The sequence below is a fragment of the Vigna angularis genome, chromosome 7, assembly GCF_016808095.1.
Source record: "Vigna angularis cultivar LongXiaoDou No.4 chromosome 7, ASM1680809v1, whole genome shotgun sequence".
Classification (NCBI taxonomy): Eukaryota; Viridiplantae; Streptophyta; class Magnoliopsida; order Fabales; family Fabaceae; genus Vigna; species Vigna angularis.
In genome coordinates this window covers 26,546,940-26,562,494 of record NC_068976.1, presented here as the reverse complement: position 1 = coordinate 26,562,494, position 15,555 = coordinate 26,546,940, and the positions used below count along the sequence as shown (strand labels likewise).

At 29.4% G+C, this 15,555-nt stretch overlaps 2 protein-coding genes across 2 annotated transcripts; both read left to right on the top strand.

The window, feature by feature from the left end:
- The first annotated feature begins 852 nt into the window (after window positions 1-852).
- LOC108336357 (ADP-ribosylation factor-like protein 8c) lies at window positions 853-4,195 on the top strand. The gene is made up of 6 exons (XM_017572785.2): window positions 853-1,118; window positions 1,295-1,376; window positions 1,507-1,539; window positions 1,646-1,767; window positions 3,570-3,731; window positions 3,844-4,195. Exons 1-6 carry the CDS (start codon window positions 1,081-1,083, stop codon window positions 3,959-3,961), a joined length of 555 nt encoding a protein of 184 aa, XP_017428274.1. The 5' UTR covers window positions 853-1,080; the 3' UTR covers window positions 3,962-4,195.
- Window positions 4,196-10,422: 6,227 nt separating this feature from the next.
- On the top strand, window positions 10,423-12,399 carry LOC108336612 (uncharacterized). The gene is made up of 7 exons (XM_017573083.1): window positions 10,423-10,560; window positions 10,645-10,731; window positions 10,814-11,014; window positions 11,111-11,278; window positions 11,635-11,691; window positions 11,798-11,968; window positions 12,034-12,399. The coding sequence occupies exons 1-7, from the start codon at window positions 10,423-10,425 to the stop codon at window positions 12,397-12,399; spliced, it is 1,188 nt and encodes a 395-aa protein (XP_017428572.1).
- Window positions 12,400-15,555: the final 3,156 nt, after the last annotated feature.

Sequence of the window (15,555 nt, the reverse complement as noted above, 5' to 3'; positions counted from 1 at the left end):
AAATCTTAAATAAGTGTTTTTTTTTAAATGTTTCAATTTTGTTTTTATTTTAAATTTTTTATGCAATCAAGTTCTTTTCGTTAGTAATGTACTAATATTGACACTTCTACATAACACAATGCTTGACATGTAACAAATTTAAAAAAGAAATAAAAAAAAACTGACACGTGATATTTTATTGTATGTACAATATTATCTATAAAAATTTGATTGCATTAGATTTTCTAAAATAAAAACCACATTAAGACACATAAAAAAGTGAGACCAATTTAAAATTTTCTTACAAAGAGACGAATAACATAATTTAACCAAAAAAAAATAAGTGAAAAGGCAAATGAGAAGTGTGTATAACATAGATGAAGAAGAGGTTGTGAAAATAGGATTTAATGAGAAAACGAGTTTAAATAGTTGATTAGATCTGAACTGCCACGTATCAATTCATGATTTATTTGTTATTCTTTTTAAAAATGGGATATAATTAAACAAAATTAACTAAATTTGAGATTAAATTGAATTTAAAACATTAACACTCAAACATTACTATTATCATGTAATACTATCATAATCACGTGATTATGTAATACTAACTTAACTATATTAACATATTATTATTTTTTTTAAATTAAGAAAAATATCAAAAATACTACAAATTGATAGCTAACCTATATAATCTCATAAGCCTAAATTGAATAAAATTAAAAAAAAAAATCTAGACCTAGTTAAACTTTTTTAAAAAATTAAATTGAAATAAGCCATCTAAAAGGTGCCACGTTGGTGTGTACACCTCATTTATGTTTATAATTTAAAACAAGTTAGTACTAGAAAGAGAGAAAGAAAGAGAAAAGAGAGGGAAAAGGACAAGACGTGCATATTATGTGTGCGGCATTCCTATTTTAGATTCCATTTCTATTCTTCACATTCCATTATCGTATCTACCTCTTCTTCCTTGGTCTGCGAAGTTTCTTGTTTCCTCCAACTACCTCCTCCTTCTCTTTCTCTTTCTCTTTCTCTTTCTCTCTCTTTCAATTTCTCTTTCTCTCTCTTTCAATTTCTCTTTTCGCTTTCTTCCATTCACACACAATGGGTCTTTGGGATTCCTTCCTCAATTGGCTCCGCAGGTAAAACCTCATTCTTGCAATACTATTTATTCATATTCTGTACAATTCCATGTCATATTGATTGAGGATTTCTGATTCAGATAGCCTTGTTAAAAGTTCAGCTTAGGTTAATTGATTAAAGGGTTCCTTTTCAAATTAGCCCTTACATGATTATGACTTTCTGCGTGTTGTGTCAGCTTGTTTTTCAAACAGGAGATGGAACTTTCCCTGGTTGGCCTTCAGAATGCTGGGAAGACTTCTCTTGTCAATTCAATTGCCGTGAGTTACTTGCTTGCTGCATTGCAATTTACTTAATTTACAAACCCTGAAATTCAATTTTGGCACAAAGTTTTGCTCTTGTGGCCTCGTTTTGACATTGCATTGATGTTTGGTTTTTGTTTACCTGCAGACTGGGGGCTACAGTGAGGACATGATTCCAACTGTGTGTATCTTTGTTTTATTTATTGCATCTTCTATTAATACATGTTTGAAATGGGAGCATGTTTTCCTTTGTATTGAAATCTAATTCTTGCTATTATTAAACCTAGGTTGGGTTCAACATGAGAAAAGTGACCAAGGGAAATGTCACGATAAAGCTTTGGGACCTTGGTGGACAGAGGAGGTTCCGAACCATGTGGGAGCGATACTGTCGCGGTGTCTCTGCCATTGTGTACTGTCTCTCTCAATGCTCTCTTTCGTATGTGTGTGTGTGTATATATATATATTAATGCGTGCAAGCATATGCTCATTCATATACTTGCATGTCTTTCATTCTGTCTTTTGAGTTTTGGCTTTGGATCACATGTTGCATATAGTATTAGACTAACTGGATATTTGACTGTATAGTTTTTACAGTAATGGTTCCCCTTTCTCTTCTAAAGTTCTCAACAAAATGGCAAAAAACTATTTTTCTCCAAAATAAGTTGAGTTAAACACATTGGCTTATGATTTTTTAGTACCCCAGGCTTTATACGTTTTCTTAATTTTCTAGTTTTTTTTAATTTTAAACAAGAAATTGTCTGCATTATGCAATTTCATTGTTTTTTTTTTCTAAGTAGTGTCATTTCATCCCATTTTACTTAACATGCTTCATATCGGTAGAGGGCTTTTTCTGGTTTCATGGAGAAGTTTATAAAGAATCAACAATGTAAATGACACCTCTGTCCTTCTCCTAAGGGGGCATTTGTTTCAAGGAATAGTAAGCTAGTTATTTTTGGGAATACGATGTTTTCATGTCTGTTATAAATTTTAAAAATAATTCCTGAGCATTATTAATAACCTGGCCAGTGAGACATTTATAACTCTTGCATTACTTCATTTATTCCCATAATTAGGGATGGATATGCAGCTTTCCGTTTCATAAGCTACAACCACATTCTTCCTCCCAACCTTTTGTGAGAAAAGAAGTCCTACATTGGTGGAACTTAACTTGAGACTTCATTTTTCATGTTATAAAAGAAGCCTAATATTTTCCTAGGAATTCATCGAAAAGTCTTTTTCTTTTCTTTTCTTTTGCTTTAGTGCTTAGAGAAAAAATAAGAGAGAATGTTAGGTTCCCCTTTAAGGTTCTTCTTGTATTTGTTTTTTCTATTTCTAAAAGAGAAGTTATCATTGTTTTCTCCTTGAGACTAGAGATAAGAGTATGTATTTTTTCTTTCTTTTAATAAAATTACATTCTTTGCCATTTATATATTTTGTTTCTTTTATTTTTATATTTTATTTCCTTTTAGTTGTGAATTCTTGTGCTATTATTATGATACCCAACACTTGAATTTTAACAAACATTCCCAGAAATGTTAAATGCTGGCCAAACAATCATAAACATATTTTTTTCTTGAAATGCTATATACCTTGAAACACACGACCTCCTCCAAGATCTTTGAGGAGAGAAGGAAAATTTTAGAGGAGCCTACTCTTATAATGATTACCTATACTATTCTTTTAAGTTTATTTAAGCTATCAGGGAAAATACTTGGGAACAGTTTTTATTTAGGTCTCTAATATGTCTCCTCTAACAAATAGACTTTAGGATTTAAGTGTGGAAATTTTTTATTTCACAACTGCATTTGCTGAAACATAATTTGTTATGAGATGGTATTATTAAGAACTAAAATCCTGAATTAGTCCAATATGATGTTCAATCATCCTTGAAGTATTATTCATTAGGAAAGACTCAGGGTATTGTCATTTATATTGCTTAGATCTCTAACAAGCTAGAGTAGAGGATACGGACCCCAAAAGCATTTTTTATAATGTTATATTCCTTCCTGTTTATTTTTCAAACACAGAATGGAAAACTTAATTCTTTATTTTGTCATATTGTGTTATTTCCGATTATCTAATGGAAGACTGGTCATGCATGCTTCATCTTGTGGAGTGTTATTATTATATATATCCCTTTCAAGTTATTTGAAGTGTCCATCCTCGATGCTTCTACTCTTCTGTTCCTTTCATTAATGGATGCAAAGACAGGTATGTTGTAGATGTTGCTGATAGAGATAGTGTTCTTATTTCTCGAAGCGAGTTACATGAGCTGTTGACAAAACCTTCTTTGGGTGGGATTCCCTTGCTTGTTCTCGGAAACAAAATTGACAAGTCAGAAGCTCTTTCTAAGCAAGCATTGGTTGATCAGCTGTAAGCTCTAGAAACAAACATTGTCATATATAAACACACAACACATATATATTGAAATTTGTCTTGATTCGTTGTGTAACATGACATGCATTTTCTTCGTGGGTGATTTCAGAGGACTTGAGTCAATAAAAGAAAGGGAGGTATGCTGCTATATGATTTCATGCAAGGACTCTGTAAACATAGATGTGGTCATTGACTGGCTCATCAAACACTCAAGAACTGCAAAATGATCTTTGGTTTGACCTGTATTTCACTTTTGGTCAAAGTGCAACATGGTAGAATACATTTTCCTTAATTTTTCTTAATTAGTTGTGGCTCGAGTTTGTTTCTAGTTATCAAACCAGGTCAAATCTTCCATGGAACATCCTATGCCGTCAACCAATTAGTTGGTCTTGTACATTTGTTGTGGTTTTTATTTTTAATAAAATGAAGTCCAGCAATCTTATTTTGTCTGGAAAATTGAATACTAGTGTTTTTCTTATGTGGGGGGAAAAGCTTTTAATAAATGCTTTCCAAATAAAATGTATTCACCATTTGAAAGAGTCCCAACATTCAAGACTAATTTGTCTTTAGAAATTGAAAGTAGTTTGCCTTTTTGGTAATTTGTTTTCCATCATATAGTTTTAGCTTGTGTTTGCTTTTGGGGTGAATTTGAGTAGATTTAAGAAAAAAGTGAAATGAAAATTGTGTTTAGATTAAGGAAAAGATGGTAGATTTGAAATGAAATAAGAGGAAAGTTTATTGAAAAATAGGGAGTTATGTGATGAGATAGATGTGATAAATTAAAAGTGTTTTAATTGATAAAATGATAAGATTACCATTTAAAAGTAATTTAAATTAAATTGTAAATAGTATAAATTATATTATAATGAAATGTGGGTGATTGTTTAATATGAAAAAATTAATATTATTAAAAATGGATTAAATTAAAATATGATTTTTAGAAATTAAAATGAAATAAAATTTTGGAGATTAGTTTAAATAAAATTAAGTAATAATTTAATGAAATTATTTTAAATTGAGATGTGATTGTTTAAAATTAAATATAAATTAAATGGGAGTGAGTTAGTAGTACAAAGACTCAGATTAGCGATGTTCAAGTTTTGCAGAATGTTAACAGATGCCCTTTCGATGGCTTGCTATACTGCTCTGACAAACCACTTACTTAAATATGTGATTATTTTAATATAAATACAATTATATGTTTATATTTTTTTTTCTCTACACAGTTTTCTCTCTTTTCTCACAAGTCGTACTCTATGTGTAAAAAATAGGTCTTATGGGAGTATGTATTTTGTTATTTAATTAAAAATAGATTTTCCATCTTTAATAATATACAATTATTTGATGTAAAACTCATTAAATGTTATGTGTTAAGTTAATTACTTCAATGGATTATAGTTATAGTTTTGATGATAATTAGTGTAATATCCCAAATATAGTATAAATACTATAATAAAGTTATCACAAAATCAATAAAACAAGAAAAAATAATAGAGAAAAAATGTAAAGTTAATATAGTCATCATCATATAATTATAATATAAACTTTATATACAATTTAACATCTAAATCAAAACTATATACATCCAAACAATTAAGGAACTAAGTATCTACTAGTCCTTTCTCTAGAGCTTGCTCCATGGACATCTCGTCGTCCTCTGCTCACAATTATCAGATGATCATAACGAAGAAAGTAGTACAAGAACATATAACAAAGCATAAACAAGAAGGGTAAGCTAGATAAACAAGGCAATTCATTTATTATATTACAAATTCATACATTAGTTAAAAAAAATAAACCATAACAATTTGTTCATCCTATACATGTCATAACCTATACAAGACTCATCCGGATTAGGTATGAATGTCGAACTATCGGTGGTCTTTGCACTTGTAATGGTAATACAGCTCGCTTAAAACAAGCTACCATACAAGATTAGTCCATTTCAGTTGCCTAGGACCATGATCAAATTCTGTAGACAAGAACATCTCGTTACTCTCACCACATGACTTACCCCTCTCTAATTGAGAATAGATGATCATTAGAGTTCGGAATAGACCACCAGTCCAAAGCTCGATACATTCATACAACAACAACAACAACAATAGGCACGACCATGTAACCTCTCCACGAGTCATGGAATTACGTCCATCAACCATACTTCAAACACATACATATAACCTCAAGAATAAACCATCGTATAATACAACAGATACTTCTACTCCATCATCAAAGTACTATCATAGTTCAAAGTTACTAGAAAACAAAGAAAGAAAGAAAACATGTTCTGGATTGGTCGCTCAACGCCCAAGCTCGATGTGCGAATACAGAAACAGTGGGTTTCACTCGCTCAACGGCTACCCTCTCGCTTAGCTAGACATAGTTCCACTCGCTCAGTAGCTACATTCGCTTAGTGAGACTACATAATTCTGCATCATCAAATCTACAGAGTTTGCACCCCTCATGACCTATTTTATGCATCTTTCCCAACTTCTAACACTCTTATATTGTATTCTAAACTAGAATTGACCTAACCAAACATATCTAAACCAACCTAAACTCGTTTTAAAACTAGTTGATCACAAGATTCCATTCTAAAATTAACCAAAACCTCACTTTAGAGACCCAAATTGAATTTCACAAGTTATAGCTCATTTTTAAACAACTTAATGACTCCAACAAGTAACAAATGACTCATTAACACCCTCTAAAACGATCATTTATACACATAACTAAAAATTCAAAATCTCAACATGCAAAACCTCAAATTTTGCCAAAAACACCTACAAAATCATCCTATAAACAACACTAACCATTTTACACTAAACTTTTCTCATTTGACAGCTTAGGCAAGTCCTAATAAGTCTCCTAACACATTCCCAACTGTCAAACACAGTCCTCACTGCCTACCTCAAATTCTCACTAGTCAAAACCTTATTTTTACACTAAATATACCTCTAAATTCAACAATGATACCCTTACATATTTCATACCAGATTTCTTTCAATTTAATGCTTACAAGTCTAAAATGACCTCAAAACAACACTCAACCAGTTACTTCATCACTCCAACACTCACTTATAAAATTCACCCATTAAAACCCATAATTTTGACCTTAAAACCTAAACAAAAAGACCCTTCTATAAATCAATCACTTTTCATTTAGTTCCAAGCATTAGAATAACTTCATTACACATAATTCAATACAGTTTTACATATCACAAACATACAATTCCAACATATCAACAAAACATGATCAAATCCTCAATTTCATAAAATCTTCATATAACTAAACATAAACATTTCTCAAAGTTTACTACAATACATAGAGATACAAATTCTTCTAACATAATCACAAACTAAAACAAAGGTTCTAGCTTTTATTACCTTAGAAAACTCCTACAGCTCTAAAAACCACCAATTGTTGCTTCCACCGCAAAGAACTTCTACAACAACTTACAAATCACCGATTGGTGTTTAAAGATAACCCTTAGAACCTCAATTGAACCAAGAATGAAGGAAGAGAAGTTCTTGACACGTGCAAAACAGATTTTGCTTTGGCATGATCATGAACCGAAGATACCAACAAAAAAAAGTAAAAACTTACTTGTTCTAAATAGTGAATTGATCGGGTAGATTAATAGACCTTGTTGCAAGGATCGTCTGACACCTCTTGATCGTCAAATAGATGACTTAGGAGTAAAAGATTTTAGAGGGATGGTAGAGAGGTTAAAAAAATAGTGTTTTAGAGGGATAAACAATGTTTAGGTAATGAGACAAGTTTAAGAATTTCAATTTATATTATTAACTTATTTTAAAATAAAATTATCGATCTCATTATTTTAATACATCTATATACTCTGATACTTTATTTTCTAAGTTCTTATAATTAACAGGAATTATTATAAACAAATTTGGATTAAGTATTGTTAAAAATACTTTCTTTTTCTAAAAGAAAAGTAACTAATGAATATTTAAACTATTGTTTTTGAATAATTATAATTTTTCAATGTTAGATACAAAAATGTTATTAAACTAAAAAATTAAATATCAAATTAGAATAATATTAGTAAAAATAAATAATGCCTATAATTTTCTATTATTGTTAAAAGATAAACTTTTCTTAGATGCTATTTCAATTTATTAAAATAGAATTCTTAGAAAATCATTATATATTAAATATTTTAAAAATAAAGATTAAAATACTATATTATAATATATAAAATTATCATTTAATTTTATATATTAAAATACTATATTAATCATTATATATTAAATATTAAATATTTTAAAATATAAATATTACTTTTTACTTATTTTAATTTTATATATTATTTTATTTCACTGTTATATAAAATGAATCTACAAAAAAAAATTATAATATATAAAATTATCATTTAATTTATGGATATTTGACTCAAATTCTGATATTTAAAATATTATTTTTTGATAATTTAAATTTAAATTTTTATAAATATTTCATAATATAATACAAATATGAATTATTTTTATCTTCCTATACATATTGAAAAATACATCAAATTAAATCTATAAATATGATAATTTTTATTACAACTTATTATATTATGGACAAACATGTTTTTCAAAATTATATATAAAATAAAATATATGATATTTTTTATTTAATTAATAGATTGATCAAATTGATTTAAAATAACATTGATATTTGTCTTCTATTATTATATTTTTAATACATATATAAACTAATTTATATAATGTTTTTAACATTAGAGGTTCTATTAGTTTCGATTATTAAAGATATTCATCCTTCCAAAAAATCGGACTGTTAGGAGGAACAATATTGAAATATGAATTAAACTTAAAGCCTTCCAAAATATCTGCAAAGTTTTCGAATGACATGGATATGAACAAGTAAGCGAATAAATATAGGAATATACAGACAGAAGTTCAGCATTGAATTCTTTAAGAATAGCATACCAATTCATTATTCTTATTCATTTTGAAGTGTACAACATCATCGTCAATATAGTCTCTCATACTATATAATGTATGTAAACGAATTTTATTAAAAAAAATGAGTTTTCTTCAGATTTTTTTTTTAATTCTAAATTATAAAAACTTAAATTCCATCTTATTAACCTTTTATTTTTTTTATGGATGACATGAATATCTTTCTCAAATTGATATTATTCTTTCTACTTACTTTTTAAATGCTCTTGAACATTACCCAGCAGAAAGAAAAATTAATGCAAATGTCTAGAAAATCATTAAAATATAATTAATTACAATTCTTTCTATAATAAAGATTAACATATGTAATCCTGAAAAAAATAGTTAACTACCATACCTGCATGATCCTAATTTAGCCAACAATAAATTTCAAAACAACATCTAAATTGTAATCAATAAATTATTTAAAACACAATAATTGCAATTCATCCTTCCACAATGATAACCAATGTATAACAATTACTTGTAATTAGAAAGACAATTACAAGTCATTATCAAACTCTATGTCAAAAAGATTCAAATACATATTCTTTCCTTTCATTAAGTACCATTAATTTTTGTTGATATATTTTAGGTATGATTGATTTTTATATATATATTTTGTATTTTGAATTTTATAGTTAGTAGATGTTAAATATTACTTATTAAAAAATAATGTAAAATTTAAAGAGTCTTACATAATTAATTTTATGAAATGCACTTATAATATGATTGACATTTATATGAATTTTGTTAGAAAAATGAGTTTTTACTTTTAGAAATCTTTTTAAAATTCTGAATTATCACTACAAAAATTCTAAAAACTATCACATTTTAAAATGAGTTTTTAAAATGAGTTTAGGGCGGGTTATTAAAAAACCGCCAGAAATTAATTTAAAAGAAAATAGAAAAAATAAACTACATGTTTTATTATTCAGAAAGCCAGAAAATTATTCAAGAAGAAAAGTTAAAATTTAACTGCAGTTTTTATTAAAACCACCAAAAACTAGCAGATGTTTTTAAAACCCCCAGAAAATAACCCCTACTATATTAGGTTATTTTTGTAGTGTATAAGCACTCAAGTTTCATCTTATCAACTCCGGGCTTCTCTTAACTATCGCATCAATATCTTTCTTAAATCTGTTTACTCGTCAACTTTAAAGGCTATTGAATATTATTAATCAAGACAAAAATAATAATTCAATAGAAAATTATAATCAATATATAATTATTAAATATAAGTAATTACAATTTCTCTATAATAAAGATTAATGAATGTAATCATGAACATAATAGCTAACTACAATTGCTGCATGATCCCAATTTAGGCAACAATACATTTCAAAACAACATCTAAATTGCAATCAATAAATTATTTAAAATACATTTATGCAATTCATCCTTCCACTTTGACATTCAAAGTATAACAATTAAGCAATTAATTATAATTAATTTGATATAATTCATGTATTTTAAATAACAACTCATGTAGACGTATAATAAGTAATTATAACACCTTTCTCTTAATAAAAATAATATTTTTAGTAATAAATTGAATAACTATTTATAACTGATATATTTTTTTTACTGCTGATTCATATAATTCATTCAATAGTTTAATTCCTTCATGACTGCTAATGGCTATAAAGAGACGATTCTGCAAGGTGATCCAACAGGCACTAATTTTATTTGATAGATAGAAGGATCTGTATAAGAAATGATCAAGTTATTATTCTTTGTGTTTTGGTTGTTAAATAGCCATGATAGTCATAGAGTTAATGCTATTCACATAGATGATTTGGAGATAGAAAGACAATTGCAAGTTCTTAACAAACCCTCACGCAAGAGTATTCAAGTACATATTCTTCTTCTATTTCTTTCTATTCTATTATATTTTAGTTTGATTTTTTTTTTATATTTTACATTTTTAATTTTATAGACAGAATTTGGATATATTATTGATTGCGTTGATATTTATAAACAACCAGCATTTGATCATCCTTTATTAAAAAACCACACATTACAGGTACATTCTGTCTTTTTAATATCTTTAAATGGATTGACTTTTAAATAATTTATGTTATAATACTTGTTTTATTTATTTACAGAGAAAACCTAGTTTCCAAAATTCATTTAGAAAAACAAGTGTGAATAATTCATCAAATAAACTCATATTTGGACTTCAAAAAGAAAAATGTCCAATGGGAACCGTTCCCATTAGGAGAACAACAAAAGATGATCTCATTCAAGGAAAATCATTATTGTATATCTATAATCAAAGTTTGGTTCAAGATAATCCCGGTGTTCATGTAAGTTTTTTTATTTTATTTTAAATTTTGCAATTTTATTTGTACATATCTCATTCTTTTTTATTATTTGCATAATTATTTAATTTAATTTTGTAGATGGCAGAACTATATGTGATAGAAGAAATGGGTCCTTTTTATCAAGTTAAGGGGATAAGCAGTGTTTATAATCCAAGAGTTCTTAAGAAAAATGTAAATCAAGTAAGCATTTCTCATATATGGGTTGAGAACGATCACGGCACTAACAAAATCGCATTTGGATGGCAGGTAAGTTTCAATTTATATAATTATTTTTAAGTTAAATATTTTTTTTCTTTCCAAACTTTTATTAAAAATAAATTGTCTTTTCGTCCCAAAACTAAATTATAAAATATTTCATTCTCACACTTTATAAAATCCATATGAAATATTTGTTTGTCACATGGAAAAGAGTTCTCCTGTCATTTGGGAAAAGAATATTTTACATAAATTTTATAAAATACAGAAACTAAATATTTTATTATTTCATTTAGGAACAAAATACAATTATTAAAAATAATTTAAAGACTAAAAATATATTTAATAAAAAATAAAACTCTTTACATGTATTTTAATTTATACTTATCATTTAATTTGTGTTAAAGGTGGCTCCAGAATTGTATGGTCGTGACACTGGAACTCATCTCTTTTCAATATGGACAGTAAGAAGAGACTTATTTACTTGTTTTTCTTCTAGAAAAGATCCTTAATAAACTTAAAAAATGATATATTATTTACATAGTTATCTAATATTGATAAATGTTGCAGACGGATAATTTCAACCATACAGGATGCTACAATCAACAATGTCGAGGCTTTGTCCAAACTAATCGAGATAAGTTCCTCGGTTCACGCTTGTCCAAGACATCTGTTTACGGAGGAACGACAGTGGAGATTTCAATTTCGATTACTGTGGTCGAGTTCAGAATCAACTACGTAGTACTTTTAGTATGAAATGTTAAGAATGATGTTATGTAAATGACAAAAAGTATATACATTTTCAGGATCCACAAAGTAAAAATTGGTGGTTGAATATCGATGGGCGAGATATTGGATATTATCCAGGAGAAATATTCTGGAACATGGCCTCAGGAGATCGAGTGGGGTGGGGCGGAAGAACAAAGACTCCTGCTGGCCTTCCTAGTCCTCAAATGGGATCTGGAAATTTGCCAGATGGGAACTTTCAACATGCAGCCTACTTTAAGGGTATGGCATTTACAGATGATGAGAGAGATATCGAACCTAACAAACACGATACAGAGACATCCATCGACAATTCTGATTGTTTTGATCTCGATTTCTATTATGATAACCACGGCTTCGGAGATTCTCTCCAATATGGGGGACCCGGTGGCGTCTGTGGCGATTGATCTGTCTAAGGGCATCTCAAATTCATCCATCCATGAATAAACATCAATACTGGCTTTTGCTTCTAAAACTTTAATTATTTACTATTTTCTTTTTCTTTCTCTTTAGCTCCTCATCCTCCCTAATTTCTTTCAAGTTTTATATTTTTCATAAAAATATAAAGTTTAATCATAATGAATGTTTTTTCTAGTTTTGAAACTCCCACTCGTGATGATGATAAAGTTTTGTGAATGAATAATTCGTTTTACGTTAATTTATTTTTATCAACAGTGAACCAACCATAATTTTATATACTTGGTAATCATTATATGATAAAAGTTATTATATATCTAAACAATTTTTGTTCATATATTTATTTATATACACAATTAGACATGACACTTATTATGACAATTCTAAAAAACTTTTTATAATTGACTTTTTCGAGTGTTTAATTGGTTTGAATTTTCATAATTTTTATTTAATTTGGTTCTTTTTTCTCATAACGTCTAAACACTAATGTAAAAAGGACTTTAAACGTCCGTTTTTTTGGTTTTTTGACGTCCGATCTACCTCCGACGTCTTTGTGGGTGACGTTACTCAAACGTCGGGTGGTCCACATCGAACGTGTATAAAGACGTCGATATGTGTCAGCCCCGACGCCTATGTAGACGTCCAGTGTGTGATCTCGGACGTCCACATAGACGTCCAGTGTGCACCCCTCAGACGTCCACACAGACGTCCGACGCCTCCTCTTCCCCAACGTCCACACACAGACGTCCGAGGTATATCCCCCGACGACCATATGCCTGAATGGTTTTGTGCTAGAGGTGGGGTTGGACGTCGGTTTGTACACTGCCAGACGTCTATAGACGTCCGACAGTGTACTAACAGACGTCTACTGGCCGTTTTTTTTTTAAATTAATTTATTTTTGCAATAAACCACACCTGAAAAGCAAAAAATTGTCCCAGAACAATATAGTATAATATATATATATATATATATATATATGCGTTTCATATAAAGAAAGTTCTACTTAATGTAAAAAATAATTCACTACCAAAACTATCAAGATTAAACTTAAACTAAAACTAAGCAATGTTCAACAACAAATAAAACTATTCCTAACTCCATCTTTGCAGAAGATAAGCGGTCCACTCCTGCCTTATCTACCTAATTGTGTCCTCTGGTATAGGAGATGTACTCTTGAAGCGCTGCAAAATTCAAGAAAGATTCATTATGGTTTCATATATGTTTGAAGATGAATTTGATTTGTAATGTATTCAAGGTATACATCATTACCTCATTCCAGTCATCTGTAATGACAGCTCGAATGATGGTCTTAATCCAACACATCACATAGAAGCCACATTCCCATGAATCTAGTTACTGGTTACACTAAAATGACAAACTAAATAGTTAAGAATTTAGATCATTCAATAACATAGAAAATGAATTAGAACTATAAATGACTTACAACCTTTGGATACAAAATTTGAACCAGTTGACCACGAGATTTACCAATAATTCTGTACAGATTGAAAACACAAAATATAATTAATATGACTATATTTATCATAAAAGTTGAAGGTGAACATCAAATTCAAAGTCATTTTTGGAGAAACACTTACCCTTGAAGCATTGTTCTCAAGTCATTTTTCATCTTCCTATGCAACGAACAAAACCATATAATTTTACATGCTTTGGGAATGATGACCATCAGCTGCCAGTGCAACCTATCACAAAGGACAAATAGTTATTTAACTAATTAAGGAAACTATAATAATAAACTGACCACATATAACAACACCTACCCATCAATGTATGGCACAAGGTATACGTCTCTTTTTTACTCATCCATCCATGTTTGCAAATAATGTTGTCTATTTTGAAGTGTGTTACCAGACGGTTGAATGGTCTGAGGTTCAACAAATTTGTACATGGAAGACCAACCTTGGTCTACAACGATTGTGTCCATGTACCTAAAACAACAAAGTTAAGTTGTTAGAAACTATAAGAATCTAAATAAAAGTAATATGAAAGACCAAATTGACTATCTTACATGCATCATAGCCGAATGATGGAAATATTCAACATCCTATCTCCCCCAATCACCTCTAATGCATCAGAGAATGTGATATAAACTAGCACATGTGGGGGAAGACCAAATACTCTCAAATCCGTTCCTCATGACGTGGTAGGCTGGTCCAGTACTTCTCCATGCCAAGTCCAAACGGTATATGTCCTCATTATGTCGTACATGAATAGATGGTCACGCGCATTGCCTAAGTCTTGCCGTATTTGATTAAGACAACGAACACAAGGACAAAAATATGTCCCATTGACAGACTTAACATTTTGTTCAACATATTGCAAGAACTCCGAAACACCCTCATCATATTCTTCACTGATGCGACGTTCATTCATCCAGCTTCGATCCATACTATGTTCGTAAAATCATCAGTTGAAGTTTTTTAACTCTCACAAGGTTAGGCCCTACCCATTCAAAAAAATTAATTTTCATAATTTGCTAAGACACGTGCAAAGAAGTCTACACCATAAAATTGATAAGATTTCGGTAGCATTTCGCATTGGTCTCCGAAATACACGAAATGAGAATAGTCAACGATGACCACAATCAAATATGCATCCGGAGAACAACATAAATACTGAACCGAAATTTTATCAATCTTATCCATTAACTCCAATTGACATGTTATTGCAAATTATGAAAATTAATTTTCTCAAACTATCCAATCGGACAATTCAAAATTTAACATAAACGATTAAAAGATTAATCGTTTGTGTTAAATTTCAAACGGGAACTAAGTGTCACTCAATGATTTGATACTTATATTCTAACATATCACAATTATAATAACACAACTAATACATGCATATTCAAAAGCCAATAACACATGCATACCTTAGAGTAAAAAACATGCATACACAAAACCCAATAACATGCATACAAAAAACCTTTATCAACGAACAAGCTAACCTGAAAAGTAGATTCCAAATGAAAGGGAGGGAAATCGAGGAGGGCACGGCCTAAAACGTAGCCCAAAAACAGTCAAAGAAGCCGCCCAAGAACACGCAAGAAACTGCACCAAAACGCACCGAAAACGATTTTTAATCGGTTCAAATCAAAGATATTTCATCACAGAGCAATGTAATC